The 17,652-nt window shown below is 41.8% G+C and overlaps 1 protein-coding gene across 3 annotated transcripts in view; it reads left to right on the top strand.

Annotated features, from left to right (window-relative positions):
* Window positions 1-17,652, top strand: part of cntln (centlein, centrosomal protein) — a 92,555-nt gene that overhangs the window by 15,241 nt on the left and 59,662 nt on the right. For 2 of the 3 annotated variants that reach the window (XM_085276650.1, XM_085276648.1), the window contains 3 exons: window positions 7,741-7,875; window positions 13,207-13,326; window positions 15,956-16,077. In XM_085276650.1, the coding sequence (XP_085132776.1) occupies window positions 7,741-7,875; window positions 13,207-13,326; window positions 15,956-16,077 (377 nt within the window). The remainder of the gene's footprint in view (window positions 1-7,740; window positions 7,876-13,206; window positions 13,327-15,955; window positions 16,078-17,652) is intronic. The other variant, XM_085276649.1, reaches the window with a different exon arrangement.

The following is a 17,652-nucleotide window of genomic DNA, read 5'->3' as shown; positions in this document are numbered from 1 at the left end:
TTTAATTGGACCTCCATAATGTTTTTGAAGATGATGTTAGAGTTACAATTCTACATCTGTCAGTCAGCGGGACTTTGGCTTTAGCGTTGTGCCTTTTGAACCAATCGCCCCCAAGGCAATAGAGGCCTTTAGTAACTGCTAACGATATGACGATAGGTGGTAGACCACACAGTGTCAGACACTTGGTTGGGGAAAAAATTAAAATCTTGAGACACTTTATTCCATCAGCAGTTCTCTGGCACACCACTTGACATTTTAAGGAGCCTCTCGGTCTCTTCTGCTCTACGACTTACCATTCCAGTTTCCTCCTTCAGATAACTCCATTTGATGCAGCACAAGACAATATTTTTGCAGCAGCGAAGAAATGTTTTTCTGCCTCCGCAGCGTTTAATTCGTTAATTTGATTGGCTGATTTTCTGAAAGTGCTGCTCCCAGACTGTGCAAGTTAGAAGATATCAGTTCAAATGTTAAGTGAGTTACAATGAACCTGTCTCACTTAACCCTCTTAATTTAACCAGCGGTAAAATATAAATGGATCATTTAGTCAGTAATTAAATACAGTACTGTAGTGTTCCCACAGTAATTAATACTACATTTAGAGTAGATGCAGTTAGTGCTCTGTGTGTGTAGTGTGGGCACATACACTGACTGGCCACAACATTAAAACCACTGACCGGTGAAGTGAATAACATCGATCATCTCGTTACAATGCAGTGTGCTGCTGGGAAATTCTGGGTATTTATGCAGATGTTTTTGGGGGCTTTTAATTTTTTGTGTGTCATGCACCATTTTAAGGCAGGTAGTTTTATTGTGACTTACTGATATATGTGTGCATGTTTTCTTGTCTCTTACAGTGAAAAGTCAGCTCACACAATTCTCAGGGCTGGGACATAATTAGAAAAAAATCATATATATAACCAAAGCTAAGAATAAATGATAACTTTTGTTTACCGAACACATGTAGCTGCTGTCTGGCTGATTTGTTTTTTGTAACTTTCTTACCCGCCGACATCAAAGTGAACAGATCAGGTATCCCAAGGTATAGCGCTCAGTCAGGAGGGTTTTCTATTTCCCACTCTCTAATTTCACTGACAGGTTATGCGTACGTGTGGGTACGTCTGTCTTCATAGTTGTGTGTTTGACTGAAGGTGTGTGTGTGTGTATCCGAGCACATAATCGCGAATTCTGTAACAACTTCCTCCCGAACACCTGTTAAATTCAAATGCTCGGGTTGTTAAGGCAGATTTGATTTTAATTTTAAATGTTTTGGTGGAAGTTACTATTGGAGGTGATCAAAGTACTGATCGCAACAGGAGCACAGGGGGGGAGACACAGTGCTCATTTGAATATGGACCGGAGCGACGGCTTTGAACACCCCACCTGCAGTGGTTTTTGGTGGGGGCGGGGATAAAGGAGGGGTTGGGGTGAGAGGAATAACACCTATTGTGTGTTACATTTCCATGCCGCACACCAGGATTGTGCGTTCTCGCTTGTCTTATGCAAAGTTAACTCTTTACAGGAAGCTGAACAAGACTTTACAAAGGCTCAAATGTGGGCAGTGTGTGGCGTGACCACACAGCTCAACTCATTTTAATCAGGCTGGTTTCTACTTGAATAATGTAAATCTATTATCTGTTAAATCTATTTTTGTTATTTATCCACAAATTAAAATATAAATACTACATCTATCAGTCTGTCTCTCTAAGATCTATATTTGTATGTAGATAGATTGTCACCATTTTTTAGTACATCAAAAGTCAGCTAATTGCTCCTGTGCTTAGGTAGTTGTCCAGTGTGTGGGTATTTGCCTGTGTTTGAGTTTATAAAGTGGTGCAAACATCTCCATGTCAGGCTGTAGATGGCCCGATGCCCTGATCTTCTAGCTTTAGGGCCTGGCTGATCATCAGGCACCTGGATGACCTCCATGCACAACGAGCTGCTGTGAAATTGCCAGGTTAGGGAGGCTTGGGTTGCCAGGTTGGGTGGTCACCATCGCAATCTAGATGCAAAGCAGGCTCCCTCATTAGCGGACAGAAAACTAGCTAGTCTGAACATTTCATTATTCAGAAGCGTTTAACTGCATCGTTTGTATTTACTGTAGTTTAGTTAGAGTTTGGCTACTATCAGAGCCGAGCTGTGATTAAAGACCAACATTAGAATCCACAGCAGACCTCAGGCTTTCTGGAATCATCACCGCAGTAAATGAGTGGTAAGTTGTTAATTATGTGGGCAGTCATTCAAAGCAGTGGTTACTCTCTCATCAACATTGGAAAGAGAAAATTAGGCATTCACATTCAATCCAGAAAAGTTTGGTCTAAATATAATGGGAAGAAGCACCTGTGTCTTTTGAAATGTTTACTGAAACTTTTTTTAATGGCCTATTTAAAAAAAAAAAAACAAAAAAAAAAACATTTATACAAGGTTTGTGTTTTTTTTTTCTTTTTGTTTGCTTTGGTTTGTCTCATTATCTCAATAGGACAACAATAATGTTAACATAACACCTGTGTTTTTTCTTTAAACTATGTCTATAGACATTTGAATGCCGCTTTAATATAATGATACATGAAATGCAGTAAGGTCTCATACTAAGCCTGAAGCACAGAAATAACATTTAGAGACATGACCGAGCCTTCCCCCCCCTGTTTTTTTTTTAATATACTGAATGAACCCCACACGTTGCATCTCCCTTATCTTGCTGAGATCATTTTTTAACATCTGCTCCTGGGTTTTTATTAATGTTGGCTAATTTAAACGCTTTTAGATGTGTAATTAAAGTGCTAGTGAGACGCTCACACGTGCATAAATTTATACACCCACCGTTTTTGTCAGGTCACCTTTGGCTTTGGTGAGGCATTTCTTTTGATCATCATCATCATTAATGGCAGTCATCGGCTGAAAAGGGTGAAAACATAATGCCACGAAGAAATATGAAATCAGCTTTCAGCTAGAAGTTGAATAGACACTCAAAAAGGCATGAGGATGAGTTTAGTATGTTGTCCAGCTTGTCTCAGTATTGTAATTTTTATTTCTGTATTTTTAAGCACTTTGCAGACCTTGGATTTTTAATTTCTTAGATTTTGTAGTTCTCTGTAAAATAACACAAGGATTAAGGAATGCCAAATGTTAACTATGTTGCACCACATAAGAAGTGTTTTGCAATATATTGTCAATATTTAAGTCAATTAAATATTGACAATATATTGAATTTCCCAAATGAAAGATGGTAAACTGAACTAAAGGTAACTGAATTGTGGTGATGTGAAAAATGGCTGACAGCAGGGTAAAGCAAATCAAAAAGCAGGTTTATAAAGTGGTGCAAACATCTCCATGTCAGGCTGTAGATGGCATGACGTCCTGATCTTCTAGCTTTACATTGCATTTTAAAATTAACGCAATAAAGAAATGTGTAAGTGAGTATCAAAACTACTGTATAATGATAGCATTGCTATTGTGGGGAAGGTATCACGGTAGTACCAAATTGCTACGATATTGCTAACCCTAATAAGCATGAAATTAAGTTCAATTAAAATAAGGAGAGAGGAAATAAGTTCATATATGAATTTAGCTTTGAATGTTCATCATTGTACTTTGTGAAAATGTGATTGAAGGCACAGGCCTTGTTTTCATTCATGCTACAGTCACAATGAGGAAAACGGTGACTGGAGACCATATTGCAACCAAAGTTATTGCAACCAAAGTTATTGCAACCATGTGCAATGAACTTGCAATCTTGTTGCCTTCGAAATGGTTGCTTCGAGGCAGACACTAGGTCTATCACCACTTGCAGTCAGTTGGAGTCTTCAAAGCGATTTTGGTGCAAGAGACAATGAGACAGAATCAGCCTGCTAAACGGAGTCAAGTGGGCAATTATATGCAATCTGTGACAAAATAGTGATTAATTGGGATTAAATCTGTGAATATATGTCTACTTTATTACTTTACTTTAACTACTTAGAACAGCCTCAGCTTATGGGCAACCAGTTGGTCACCGCAACAACTTTCAATCAGTCTAAGACAGCAAAAACAATTCACTGCTTTCACCGAGCAACCACCGATTTTTTCCTAGGCGCAAGGAGTCTCTGTCCTATTTTTGCTCTAGTGTGACTGAGCCATTAAGACGAATGCCCTTCCTTTAACTAAACTCGCAGGACCTACTTTAAAGTATATTAATCTTTATTGTAAACACGTGGCTGTATTCACACGTTTCTTTTTTCATTTGAATTCCATTAATGCTTAAAATGCATTTTTTTGTCAGTGACTAATGTTATGTGTGCTGATTGTATTATCACTAAATAGTATTACCTACATGAGTTTGAGTTTTGGGTGTGTATTAGTAGTAAATATTGTTGTCAACATGTGTGTGTGTGTGCGTGTGAGTGGGTGGGTGAGTGTTTGGAGCTGGCCCACGTCCAGGGCCAGAGACATACTAATGACATAGATGCCAGTGGTGTGTTTTACAAGCTCAACTGCTCTCATTAGATGAGAAACTCTGTGTAGCACAGCTCGCCTCATTAATGAAGCACAGCCATGTGCCGCTGCAGAGACATACACTCACTCGTTCTAGCACATACACCCGGGTCAAACAGACTGTGTGGGAGGACTCAGGGCTGGGTACACACTCCGAAAACATACACGCACCTACTTCCTACTCACTGTGTGCCGTCCTTCTATTAAGTCCCCCTCCACTGCGCTGCCAGTTAAAACACACACTCATCCATCTATGCACAAAGACACATGCTCTTTGAAGACTCACCATCTTGAATACAAAGTGCACCAGGCCTGAGAGTGCACTGCTTAAAGTCCTCACTTCTCAGGCCTATCCAATCACTTTCACATATGCTGTCGTTCCATTCATTCTATTCGAATGCGATTGTGTGAGCATGCGTTTGTGTATCCATGCAGTGAGTGGCTTTGGGTGTGTGCGTGTGGGTGGGGAGCCCCTCCTGATTATAGCTACTCCATAATTAACAGTGATCAGATTTGTTTTGTGGCATAAATGGTGCATGTGTAGAACATTAGGCCTGGCAAGTCTCATTTCACATTCAGCTCAAGGGCTCGGCAGCAGACGGGTCACGAGCTTCAGGGAGCACAATCACAAGCCTCGCTCCATATGGTCCTGCCTGCCGCATCCTCACATGTGAGGGCCGCCAGTGCCAGACAAGTTCCCCCAAGAACCTAATCGTGTTCAGTAATTACCAAGACCGGCTTTTCTCTCTCTTTTTTTCCTCCTCCCCTCCCTCCCTCAGCCTCCTCCCAATCTCTTGCTCTTTTTATTTATTTTTTTCACCACACCTGCATGCTCTCTTCTCCTCTGTCAATCTCATGCTCCCGTGCCGTCTCTTGGTTTACTCTAAGCTACGTGTAATCTGTTTGTCTTTTTTTTTCCGTTTATATATATATTGTTGCTCTTTTAACGGCTTCCCGGCTTTCCTGTTTTCCGCTGGATGAAAATCAGGAGGGCGATGAGAGAGAATTCGCGAGGAAGAAAAGTCAGACGCTCCCGCATCAGTTAATTTCTAAATTGCTTTATGTGGCTGATGCCGAAAAACGCACTCCATCCTCCTGCCTGCCTGGAAATTATAAATAATTGTAACAGATGCGCCAATATGGCCGGCCTCCAATAAACGAGGCCCCAGATAATTTGACCAACCCCCTTTGACAGGCCAATTTAATAAAACATGAACAAAATCTTCCTCACTAATAATTTATCATCCCCTCTCCTCCCCTTTGGTTAAAGTTGATTACCCTGGCAGTTAACAAGGTCACGCCCAGATGCCAGGTTTCTGATAATGCAATCAGGACTTGTTGGAAAAAAGGTGATGACATCCTGTGTGGTTTTCTTCACAACTTGGCCTCCCAGTACAACATGGTGGTGAAGGCCTTTGTTTGTCAAAGAGCTTCAATTTGATGTGTTGAGTCAAAGTGTTGTTGATAGCAGCAGGTGAAGCTTTTCTTTTCTCTTTAGTTTCACACTTTTTCTTATTAGCGATTTAAGAAAAGGCGTGAATATGTGCAGGTGATACAGTCAAGAGGTATGTGGATGAGTTTTTGAACTATAAAAGGGCTTGTCTGACTTGATAAAAACTGCCTATACAGCACGTGGCCTTTTGGCAGTGGATTAAAAGTCATGCTGTCCTTAAAGCTATAATATCTTTGCACAAAAACGCACACTCAGCATAACAACACAACAGTAGCTTAAGCGTAGAGATTAAAGTTTGAGTGACATGGGCAGTTTGAAGGTGACAGTTGTTGCCCTGTACATACAGAAACCCCCTCTGGTTAGTCTTGATTGTGTTAGTATTTTGTCCCAAAGTGTCTCATTATACACTTTTTTCCGAAATAGTGGAGCTGCTGGTTAATTATCTCTTGACTAGATGAGATATCTGGGTGTTGACTGCAGTGAGCTAAAGTTGCCATTCTTTTTAACTACATGGTGGACAAACTGTTATCACATTTGTAACGCAATGCAGTACATGACTGCTGCAAGTACACAAAGAAGATTAAAGATTTAAAACATTATTTTAAAAAAGTATTTTTTACAGTGGAAAGAATTAAAGGCAGACTGTATTCTGCTTTGGTTAAGCTTAAGCAAACTTTAAACTGAATTAAGCAATAAAAAAATACATTAGCCTGATATTGGTTCATTAATAGCTTGCTGTTAATTTAAAGAGAACATATCCATTTTATTAGGTACACCTTGCTAGTATGTGTTAGATCCTCTTTATCCTTCAGAACTGCCTTAATTCTTTATGGCATTAATTGTATAAGGTGCTGATATTTTGATATTTGTCTGAAACTTTGGTCCATATTGACATGGGAGCATCACACAGTTGCTGCACATCTTTGATGTGAATCTCCCGTTCCACCACATCCCACTACTAGCCTGAAACATTGATACAAGGCAGGATGGATCGATGCTTTGATGTTACTTATGCGGAGGTCTGGCCCTACCATCCCAGTGTCACAGTAGAAATCAAGACCCATCAGACCAGACAATGTTTTTCCAATCTTCTATTGACAGTTTTGCGGAGCCCGTGCGAGTGGTAATCTGAGTTTTCTGTTCTCAGCTGACACAAGTTGAGAACAGAAAGTGTGGACCCAGTGTGGTATCCCATTTCCTTCAAGGTTTGTCATGTTGTACATTCAGAGCTGCTCTTCTGTATACCTTGGTTGTAATCCAATCGATAAGGTGGTTAATTAATTTGCCTTCTTATAAACTTGAAGTAGTCTTTCTGTTCTTCTCTAGTGTTTTTGCCCAGATAACTCCTGCGTAGTGGATATGTTCTCATTTTTGGATGGTTTTCTCTAAGACCTAGAGATGGTTGAGCAGCCAAATCCCCATAGATCATCAGATTCTGAAATACTCAAACTAGCATGTCTGCCACCTTGTGACATTCAAAGTCACTTATATCACCTTTCTTCTTCATTCTGATGTTCGGTTAGAACTTCAGCATGTTGTCTTGAGTACGTCTACATGCCTGATTGAATTGAGCTGCTACCATGTAATGGGCTGATTAGATATTTGCATTGACAAGCAAATATGGTTAAGTGGGTGTGTTTGTTACAGCTGAAATACTCAACTTTGAGGAATAACATGGATAATATTTTTAAATTTCCGGACATAAGCATGACAAAATAACAGCTGTCACCAAACCAAGGCTCTGTTTTCCATCAGCCTATCTTAGTCGTCTCTTTTCAGCCTTTCAAGCACCAACATATGCGCCATCTCTTTTCTCACAGGCGTTGGCGTCAGAGCAGGTTGATGCGGTAGCCCAGAAGTCTAGCCCTGACCAGGCCTCTACTCGAGGTTCATGTCCCAGGCCAGAGGGTAGTACTTTCCATCAGAGATCTGCCAGTTCCATTAGAAGACAACAGGTAGGTCAGAACATGCTTCTGGTAATTATGTCAAAGCCAACACGTGGATGAGCAGCTAACATACCCTCACTTATCCATTACTGTTTTGTTCAGATTAGATCAAAGCCACAGAGAAGGGATATAAAGGAAACTGTCTTTCTAGAATCATATGATTTATCAGACCCAGCCCCTGCCAACCTTTGTCCTGAACTTCCCAACACACACACACAGATGCCCCTCCTACTGTGACCAAGCCGGCGTGTGCTGCTGGTTTCACGCATGCCTTGGGCTCAGGCACTGGCTAATTTACCGCTTCAGCAGTACATTATGAACAAGAAAGAAGCTTTTGATCTTCTCAGTATCCAACTCATAAGTTTGGCAGGACATGTTTCTAGATGGCCTCACTCACTCTAAAGCTGGCCTGAAGACACGTTGTTTGATTTAAGCCGCTGTCCTCATTGTATCTTAAATCGAAGCGCTTCTGTTCTGGCAGTCTATTTGTGTAATGTAATTATACCGTGCAAAATAAATAAATAGTATTGACATTTGATGAGCTTCCTTTATGCTTGCCTTAGGGCACACAACTCACAAACACATAATTGGTGTACTATCCACCTATAATTCATTATCAAAAACATGGGCCAATGTTGATCCTGCTGCTGATATCCAAAATCAGTGTGTAAATACTTTTTTTTTGATATTCTATTATACTGACTAATAACGTGAATCATAATGAGATCTACTGAATGGAAATCGGGGCATTTGTCATCAGTTTCAGTAAACGTCAGCTTGGCTTTTCATTTATTATAAATGCAATCCTGCCTGTCACTGCCTCTGACCACACATTTACTGTGTGTTATACATACGTTTACAAATGAGATTTTAATGCAGGCACATGATCATATTAGAGCTGCCGCGCCAACATTTACAGAAACAGATGTCAGATGAAAGATGGAGAGCTTTGAATTGAACTAACTCCTTTAAATGAAATAAAGTTATTATTTAACTGAATGAAATTTAAGATTGATGCGTTTTATTTTCTGAGTGGCGACTACAAAGTGGCATCTTTAAAGTGGCATTCTTTCACATAGCACAGTGGCACGTTCACGTCTCTCAGCTAGTAGCTATAAGAACTCCGGTTATTACTTTAAAACATGTAAACTTCATAAAACATGTCCAGCCTTTCTGTAAATCTTGAATAATTTCTAGAAGCACGATGATGGTCCAAAAAAACTATAAACTTTTTATGCCTCATTACGATTCATACCACTCCATTTAAACTGGAATAACAAACTGGAAGGTCAGCAGCTGATGAGACGAGTCTTCTGTTCAGCATACTGTTTCCCCCTTGGAATCAGATTTCTGCTATTTTACTCAATGCCCACAGTGAAGTGGGATTATTGGCTGCGTCTATAAACAGTGCAGAGTGGTGCATGTCCGACTGTGTTGGGTGCATGCAGTAAGTGTTATAATGATGTTAGCCATTAAAAAACAAACAAACAAAAAAACTATGTCTCAAGGAACTTGAGAGACTTGGTGTGTGTGTGTGTGTGTGTGTGTGTGTGTGTGTGTGTGTGTGTGTGTGTCACATGATTTGAGTGAAGAAAGTTTACTTTGATGTGGAAAATTAGATTTGAAAGACCTCATGAAAAATTGTATTTTCAAGTTCCAGACTGTTTAGAGTTTTTATTAGAAACAACACTGTGAATTGCTAACATTATACAGAGTGGACCATTTTTCAGCATGATTTACTTCAAGTTTGAGCTCAAACTTGAGCATTTGTTTTTAAAGTTTGCTTAGTAACAGTGCTCATTTGTATGTATAGTCATCAGGGAACGTGAACACATTTAATTACTCTCCAGATGCACTCATAACAGGCTAGTGCAATCATAAAGAAACCCATTGATGACAGTGACTCAGTGTCTCTGTCAGATAGAAAGTGGAGGAGAGGTGAAGGGAGGCGGGCACTCAGTGAAATGATTCTTTCCTCTGCTGATTCCTCAGTAAATCCGGTTTTTAAGTTACAGACCTTTTCCCTCATTTCCTTCTTACTATGTGCCCTCTGTCCCTCCTTCTGCATTGCACTCTCATGTTTACAAAGCCATTACAGGGTGTTATACACAGGTCAGGCCATGACCACCAGACAGCTGCCGAGCTGAGGTAAATGTCGAGGACAGCCTTCTGTGTCTCGTGTTCTCTGCTTTTTATCCTTCAGGCCTGTCTTGTGGAACATTAACATCAATGCCGCAACACAGAGCTTCCCACACAAATAAAGGGCATTCATGCGTCTTCGGGTCCAGCAGCAGTCAGGCGTCCAACTGGACCAGAGAGAACATCTGCACCAAAATGTCAGTCATTAGTCAGTGTCACCATTTTATTAATTTACCGTGGACTTTAGACAAGCACGCAGTTTGTCTCACGTGGTTCTCACCTTCATTAATAATTACTGTGATCAGGTTAAGTAGTAAATATCATTCACAATTTATATTTCTACCTGAAACCCAGTTTAGAGTTTGTCTGCAGTATGTCATGCACTTTATAATTGCTCATCTTTACTTTTAGGTTTAGGACTTCGAGTTGGTTTGGATTCCCCTTTTGGAATCTGTGTTTCCCCCTTGTACAGACAAACTAAGCCAGTTGGCCTGCCACTCATCAGGAATATGCAGATCAATCTGCTAATTAGTTGCATAGAGTCATTAAGGCTGAGTTAGAACACATGGTTGGCACCCATGCAGGCATGTTAGCAAAACCTGGCCGCCAGGTCACTGGAGTCAACTGTAGCCTCAGAGCACATTTCCCAGCACACGTACATCGTGTATATATTAATGTCACAAGCAGATGTTCTGTTTTAAATACACATTCTGTGATGTTAAAACTAAAGGAAATGTGTTATACAGTAACTAATTAAGTGACAAATGCGTTTTTTAAGTTACAATAAAAAAAAGTCTTAATGTCTAATCCCTTTCTTTTAAACATGTCAATTAGCATTTTGCAGCAGTTGCTATTCACTGAACAATATCTGCTGTCTGTTAGTGTCCTTCTAAATAGGTGAAGTTCGCCCTCATGTGAATGATTTGAGTTGCAGACCCATACACAAGGGATTCATGAGGAGCAATGCAAAGAAAGCAGAGTCCATTGTTTTCATGTATTCCATGTTGCCATGTAACAACATTAGTATTAGTATTTAGTATTTATTTATTTATTGTCATTGTCAAGAACAATGAAATTGCGTTTGGGGCTTCCATACAACCCAAAAAAAAGAAGAAAATAATAAATACCCCTTAAAACCCAAGTGTACATATTTAACCCAGTGTGACTCCAATGCAATAAGACAATCCTTAGCAATAATGTTCGTAGAAATTCAGACAAAGACCTGAGAAACATGACAAAATACAACAATGCAACCCATTCAATATTATTGTACTGTGAGATATGATATCAGATATGATAGTTATCTATTTAAGAAAGAGGGGGGGGGGAAGAGAATAAAGATATGATGCACCAATGCAGACCAGTTCATTGCTATTAAGAAGTTGGATATGGTTATTGTCCGTGAGAGGGGGGCAGAGAGTTCAGGAGCCTCACAGCCTGTGGATACAGGCTGTTGGCCAGTCTGGATGTTCTGGCCTGTATAGACCTGTACCTTCTCCCTGAGGGCAGCAGATGGAAAAGGTGGCGCGCAGGGTGATGTTGGTCCCGCAGGATACTGTGCACCCTCCTCAGACAGCGAGTGGGGAAGATATTACTGATGTGTTATGAATTATCATGCAAAAATATTTTTTTCACTCACTTTTGAGAGTGGAGAGTTTTCAGGCAATGTTATTTTAAAGTTTGCCAAGCTGCTTTGTGAGCACATGTACAAGTTGCGCTATTTGTTGTGCTGACAGAGTAAGGTGTGATTTGGCTTCTGCAGGGAATCTTTGACATATCCTACGTAAATGACTGACGTTGTTGCCTGCATTTATGTTTGAAACAAATAAAATGTCAGGACTTTTTAAAAACAGCCGTCAGAATGTACCATGTCCCTCCTGGAATTTGCTGACATTTTTGAGTCCTTATATTGATGCTATGTTTATTATTCCTCAGACTGAGACGATTGTTGATCTCTTGCTGATATATTCAAAAACTGCTGCGATAAAGTAGTCAGGAATGCACAGGAGGAATCAATGGTACGGAACAGGCCAATCACAGTAGCTGCGCGCTGCGTCAAGATGACTTGTAGTTACAATTCTAAGGAGGTTACACCAGGAGGGTGTGGGTTTCAGCGGGAGTTTGCAGTTTCCCACTGAAGCATAAATCCCCACCGGTCAAGCACCAAGATGTGTTTGGTTCCCCCAGTGCTTGATTAGTGTATGATTTTGCTTAGGACACTAGGGCATGAGATATTTTCTTGTTTCAGCCGTAACAACAGGTGTTGCAATATCAGAAAAGGCTGAAATCTTAATGACTTTAATAGGCAAGAGAGCTTGTCAACAGCAATCAAAATACATATTTTTTGGATGGTGGGGGGTTAGGCTTAACTGATCTGCTATCCTCTCATTAACCTCACCACTTTAGCACCACCTCCTCCTCCTGTACTGCTCATCTTTCTCTACCCAAGGACTGTTGTGCATTTAGTCGCATTGCATATTTTAGCCTGCCATCTGGTCAGCCCTGCCCGGCGCTACAGGAGGGCCTCCTATCCTTTCATATTCATATTCCACTAGCATATTGTTCCCACCGCTTTTCTACAGCGCAGCCCCAGCAATTCTCCATTTCTTTATTTATTTCTACAGAAGAGGCTGGCAAGCAAACTGCACCCCCCCTCCTAATCGGCGGCTCTTCCAGTTGTCCTATCAAGTGTAACCTGGAGGCCCCTAGCAGAGCAATTAGAGCGGCCTCCCTGACCACCTCTTGTAATGAAGCCCAGCACATTCTGGAATCTATAGCCCCTTTAGTCTCCCCTAATGGGACATCATTATTGTCAAAGAAACAATGTAAATGGAAATGAACATACTCATTAGCCAGTCGCAGGGAGAAACCTTTGCTGCTCTCAGCTTGCAACTCCTGCTTCCAAACACACACACACACAAGAGTGAACCTCCTCCCTTCAGCTTCTGTGGACTGCTGCTTGAGCTTGCTTTATTCCTCTGGCAGCGTGTTTGTTTTTGTCTGCATATGTGTGTACCAAGAAAGACAATGCTCATGTTTTACTCAAGGTGAGAGGGGAGTGGAGTGAACATAGATAATTCCATTATTGGCATTCACTCAGTGTTTCTACAGATGTTAATTGCTGCATGTGTTTGTGCCTGTCTGTGTAAGTGAAGTCTGTTCAAGCTCCCACCCCAGTGCTTCTTTGCTTACCCTTCCCAGGGTGCACCAGTGCAGCGGTCCAGGTCCCTGTCTCCAGCTGGCAGCGTCGGGTTCGGAAGTGAGAGGAGAAAAGAGGCAGAAGAGAGGATTCGAGACCTCGAGGAGCTGCTGCAATTGAAGGTAATTACTTGCCAATGTATACAAATAAATATAATGTCTTAATCGTTTCCACCCCTCTTAGAACAGTTTATTTATCCCCAAGTTTAGAGTACAGTTCTCACTCTGATTCCTTATGGTCGAATTTTATTTTATTAGTCTTTTTTTGCATCTTTTGTCTGTGTATCCCTGCATGACAGTGTTTCTCAAAGTGACATTGAACTACCCGAAGGAGTGGTTTGCTTCAAAAAGCACATTTGTTGTTGCTATATTTTGGTGACATCTGTTAGTATCAGTTTGAAGGAGCTGCTTGTTGCTGTGGCCACTAGCTTAGATATGATTGCTGCTATCAGCTACTGGTTTATATAGAGGTCTGCAAGAGAGTAACAGTGGTTCAATTGCAGTACTGCTGCCACTGCCTCCTCCGTGACCTTCTCTTACGGTGTCTTTCACACATACATACGTACATGGGCGCACACACAAGCAGAGTGTGCGTAGGCAGTGAAGCAGCAGGAGAGAAGCCGCTCTGGTGAAAGCGGATGCAGCCATTTTTCTTTCTTTTTTTTTTTATCCTTAAACGAATCAGCTTTATTGGTCTTTTAACCTTCACGTGCTCTGTGATGTTCTTCTCAGACTATTCTTCGTCCTCGTGTTGTTTTCAGTGTCTCCAACTGGCTGCAAGCAAAAGAAAAAAAGTTAATTTTCACCCCCGTGTTGCACTTTCCCCTAAAACTCACTGCCTTTAAAAAACAAATCTCTCTATCTTCGCAGCTGACCAACGAGTGAGTGATTATCCAAAGGTCATCTCCCTTTGAACACAATCCCAGGAACGCATTAGGCACCATTTCCTTGTCAGATCTGAAGTGTCTGAATTACATCACTGGCAGACACCTCGACAGTAATGCTCAACATAGATTCAGACAACACGCATGACTGTCTTAGTTAATGGTGCCATTTACTTGTCTGCTGTTTGAGGGGCATTTAGCAAAGGTATGCACAGAAAAACGTGACTACATTAATGAGGGCATTTGTTCAAGGCATGATTTAGTGGTTTTTGTCCTTTGCTTGTTTCTGGAAATAAGCAAAATGCCCTCTATCAGTTGCACTTGAGACCTTACCTTCAGCCTCTTACTGTGCAGTACTTTGCTTGGTTCAGTTCGCTGCTGTGCAGTTTTCCAGTCCTTTCCAACAGAATGCTTTTCAAATTGGGTACGGCAGCCATACCATTGACATGTTGACCTTAGCTGCGAACAAACAAACAATTCTTTTAATAACGCCCTCCTTTTTTTCTACTTCACACTTTGAAGTAAAAAGTAGCTGTTGCTGTGTAATTATTTTTCAGCTTGAGAACGTCCACACATGTGTTCACTGACTGAGTGGGGGTGTATTGATCGGTGGGCAAGGGTCTGTGGCCTGATGACCAGAGCTGGTCTGCCCAGGGGGAAGCTCTATAAGGAGCCTGGGAAGCCATGATGTGGCTAATGCCCTGCCACTTGCACCATCCCACCCCCCCGCCGCCCCTCCATCAGTCAGCCACAACTCCTCTGTGTCCCCCCTCAGCCTCTAGTTCCACCAGTTAACACTGCTCTGGTCTGGCCCCTTTCATTAAAGCCCTGTTTTTGAGAGGTCGGGGGCTGCTCGAAAGGGCTGACGATGTCTTGCAGATGTCCTCAGTGAATAATCCACACTAGGGAAAATCCATACTTGTCACATCGGCAGTGTGGATGTGCAGTGCGCGTGTGTGCACACACATTGTGTGTCCAGCGCATATTTGTGTGCGCTCTCTCTCTGTTCTCTTTGTCCTTGTTAATAATAACAGGGCCGAGGGCTCGCATTTCCCTCTCTGCAGGGTAGCCGTGTCATATCAGCAGTAAACAAGCTCCTTCCCTTCAGAAAGCACTCGACAACTCTCCCTAGCCTTGGCCACTCAAGCAGAAACCTGTCCTGCACCCTTCCTTTCACTTTTCCTTTTCCTCCCCTCTCTCTCTCTCTCTCTCTCTCTCTCTCTCGCTCTCTCTCTCTCTCGTACTAATTTCTCAGTTCTCTTTCTCTTTTTCCTTACCCTCTTTCCACCTCTGTTTGTCCTGCCTGTTGAAAGAATTTTTTCCATTGCTCTCCCTGTTAAGGTCAATGTGATGAGGGATGCCCCTGACAAGAAAAATCTATATGTTGTCTTCTCTTAACTCCTTCTTTAAAGCAGGAGCCCAATCTCGTTCTGTTTTAATAGCTGTCAACAGCAACAAACCCACCACTACAACCCCATATCACAACACACGGTTGTCATCAGTTGGTAACTCCAGTGAGTTTGTTTCTTTGCTGGTTAACGTGAGCGTGTGTGAGTGTGCAGGCCTGTTTAGTGTACAGTGGCACCAGCGACTTGTCATGTAAACGCCTCATTTTAATGATGCCTCAGTTGACCAGAAGGAGTGGAAGCATTTGTTTGGGAGAAACAAGGAAAGTGGAATGAATCTTGACCAGCTGCTTTCTGTTAGGCTGAGATGTTTCAGCTGCAAAGCAGCTTAAATATGTTGGTTTCTTATATTTCATGCCCAGTATGGGCTGTATCAGTGCAATTGCGGCAAATTCCCTTCTTCTGTTAACTTTGATTTGAGTTACCCAACTCACGACGGAATGTTGCCATTGTGCTTTACAGATGGAGGAAAATGAAGAGCTGAGGAGAGCTCACGATAAACGTCGTGAACGCCTGCGTTTGATTCAGACCAACTACAAGGCAGTCAGAGATCAGCTGAAAGAGATGGAGAAATCAAATGGCATGTGAGTACACACTTTACTGTCTAACATTTCATAATAAACTCTTATCTCACAGGAAATTATGACTGCAAATGAATGGTGAAAGATCAAAATATACAGAACCCACATCTTCATAAAATAAAACCTGTGCATATACAAAGCAACTGGGATAACCTCCAGTTTCACTACGCAGCAGTGAGTGAGAGACACTTCAAAGCATATAACTCGCCTTGCCTTATGTTAAAAGCCCTGTGAAACACTATAACCCCCTGAAACCACTCACAAATAGTCTTAGGGCCCCATTGCGCTCCACATGTTGTCTGACAAGACCTGAGTTCTGGATTTCCGCTTTTTTCATCTTTGAAAAGCTCAGAGGTTTTAAGCCCAGTCAAATTGGCCCGTTTTGTGCCAAGTGTATGTGCTCTTCGTCTCTTCTCCCTCAGCGTTCATTAAGATGTGAGAGCCAGAGGCTGGAGGTGTCTGGTCCTGGGGGTGCAAGGTGTTTGAGAAGGCCTGTGGAGGAAGGCTGCAAGAGGGAGGAGGGATGAGAGCCATTTCCTGTTTTGAGCTGCTATCTTCAGCAAAAACCACGGGATTTTTTACACAAAGTGGAAAATGTGCTGGAAAATGTCATTAACATACGGGTTTTTTCTTTGTGTTGTCTCCACTAGTCGTTTCCTACTTTGCTGTCTATTTCTTTTCTCCACCAGCGTCATTAAGACCGCTCAGAGAGTAGCTAAAGGTGCGTATATGTGGTGGCCGTGCGGGAGCGAGGTGTTGACCCCGTCAGCTGTTTTCTCTCTGGGTTAATTAAAGAAAACAGCAGTGCAATGTGAGCCCGTGTGAAAGTGGAGTGAGTGCGAGAGCGTGTTCAGCCCTAGGCTCGACTCGGCTCATGTTAGCTCAGCGCGGCTCAGCAGCATGTGTCTGAGACAGTGGGAACAAAGACGGCCATGTAGAGAGAGCCTCGGCAACGTTTCGCTGTTACGAATGAAACGCTCTGAATGGTAACATTGATTTTTGTTAAAAGAAAGCATGCATGTTCCTTTAATAATACAAACAGGGATTTAGTTCAGTATAGAAAGCCTAATGTTAGATTTCAGTCTATCAGTGTCAGTGTATCTGTGTTTCATGAGTGATTTGACATGAAATTGATGCAATAGGCAGCTTTGCCCTTTTCAGTCTTCCTTGGCACCAACCAGTCACTCAATGTTATGATCTTGGCATTCATTTGGCATTAGGCCACATCCTTAAATAGCTGTTAAGCCCACTGGGGTAATGCCCGCCTGAATGAGAGACAATAGAAAATGACTTAAATACTCCCATTAGTGCTAGGAAATCAGGGGCCTAACAAGTCAGCGGGGATAGGCGTTGACTCTCATTGCATTTCGAGCTTGTTAGGGATGTCCCAACAGCTTCCATGCTGCGTTGTTGTAGATGCAGGGGGGTCCGTTTGATCCCCTTTGTGTTCCTGACCAAACGATAAATGGGTAAGTGCGTCTCTCTTCACCTGCCTGTACGAATGCATTTACTTATTTGCCGTGTCTGTCAGGTTTAGAAATGTTTAGACAGTGTCACAATTTTTTTATTATATTTCGT

Source organism: Mchenga conophoros, linkage group LG6 (genome assembly GCF_057382185.1).
Source record: "Mchenga conophoros isolate Kocher_MC1m ecotype Shallow Benthic linkage group LG6, M_conophoros_male_GT1.1, whole genome shotgun sequence".
Classification (NCBI taxonomy): Eukaryota; Metazoa; Chordata; class Actinopteri; order Cichliformes; family Cichlidae; genus Mchenga; species Mchenga conophoros.
This window is presented reverse-complemented; position numbering and strand designations above follow the sequence as displayed.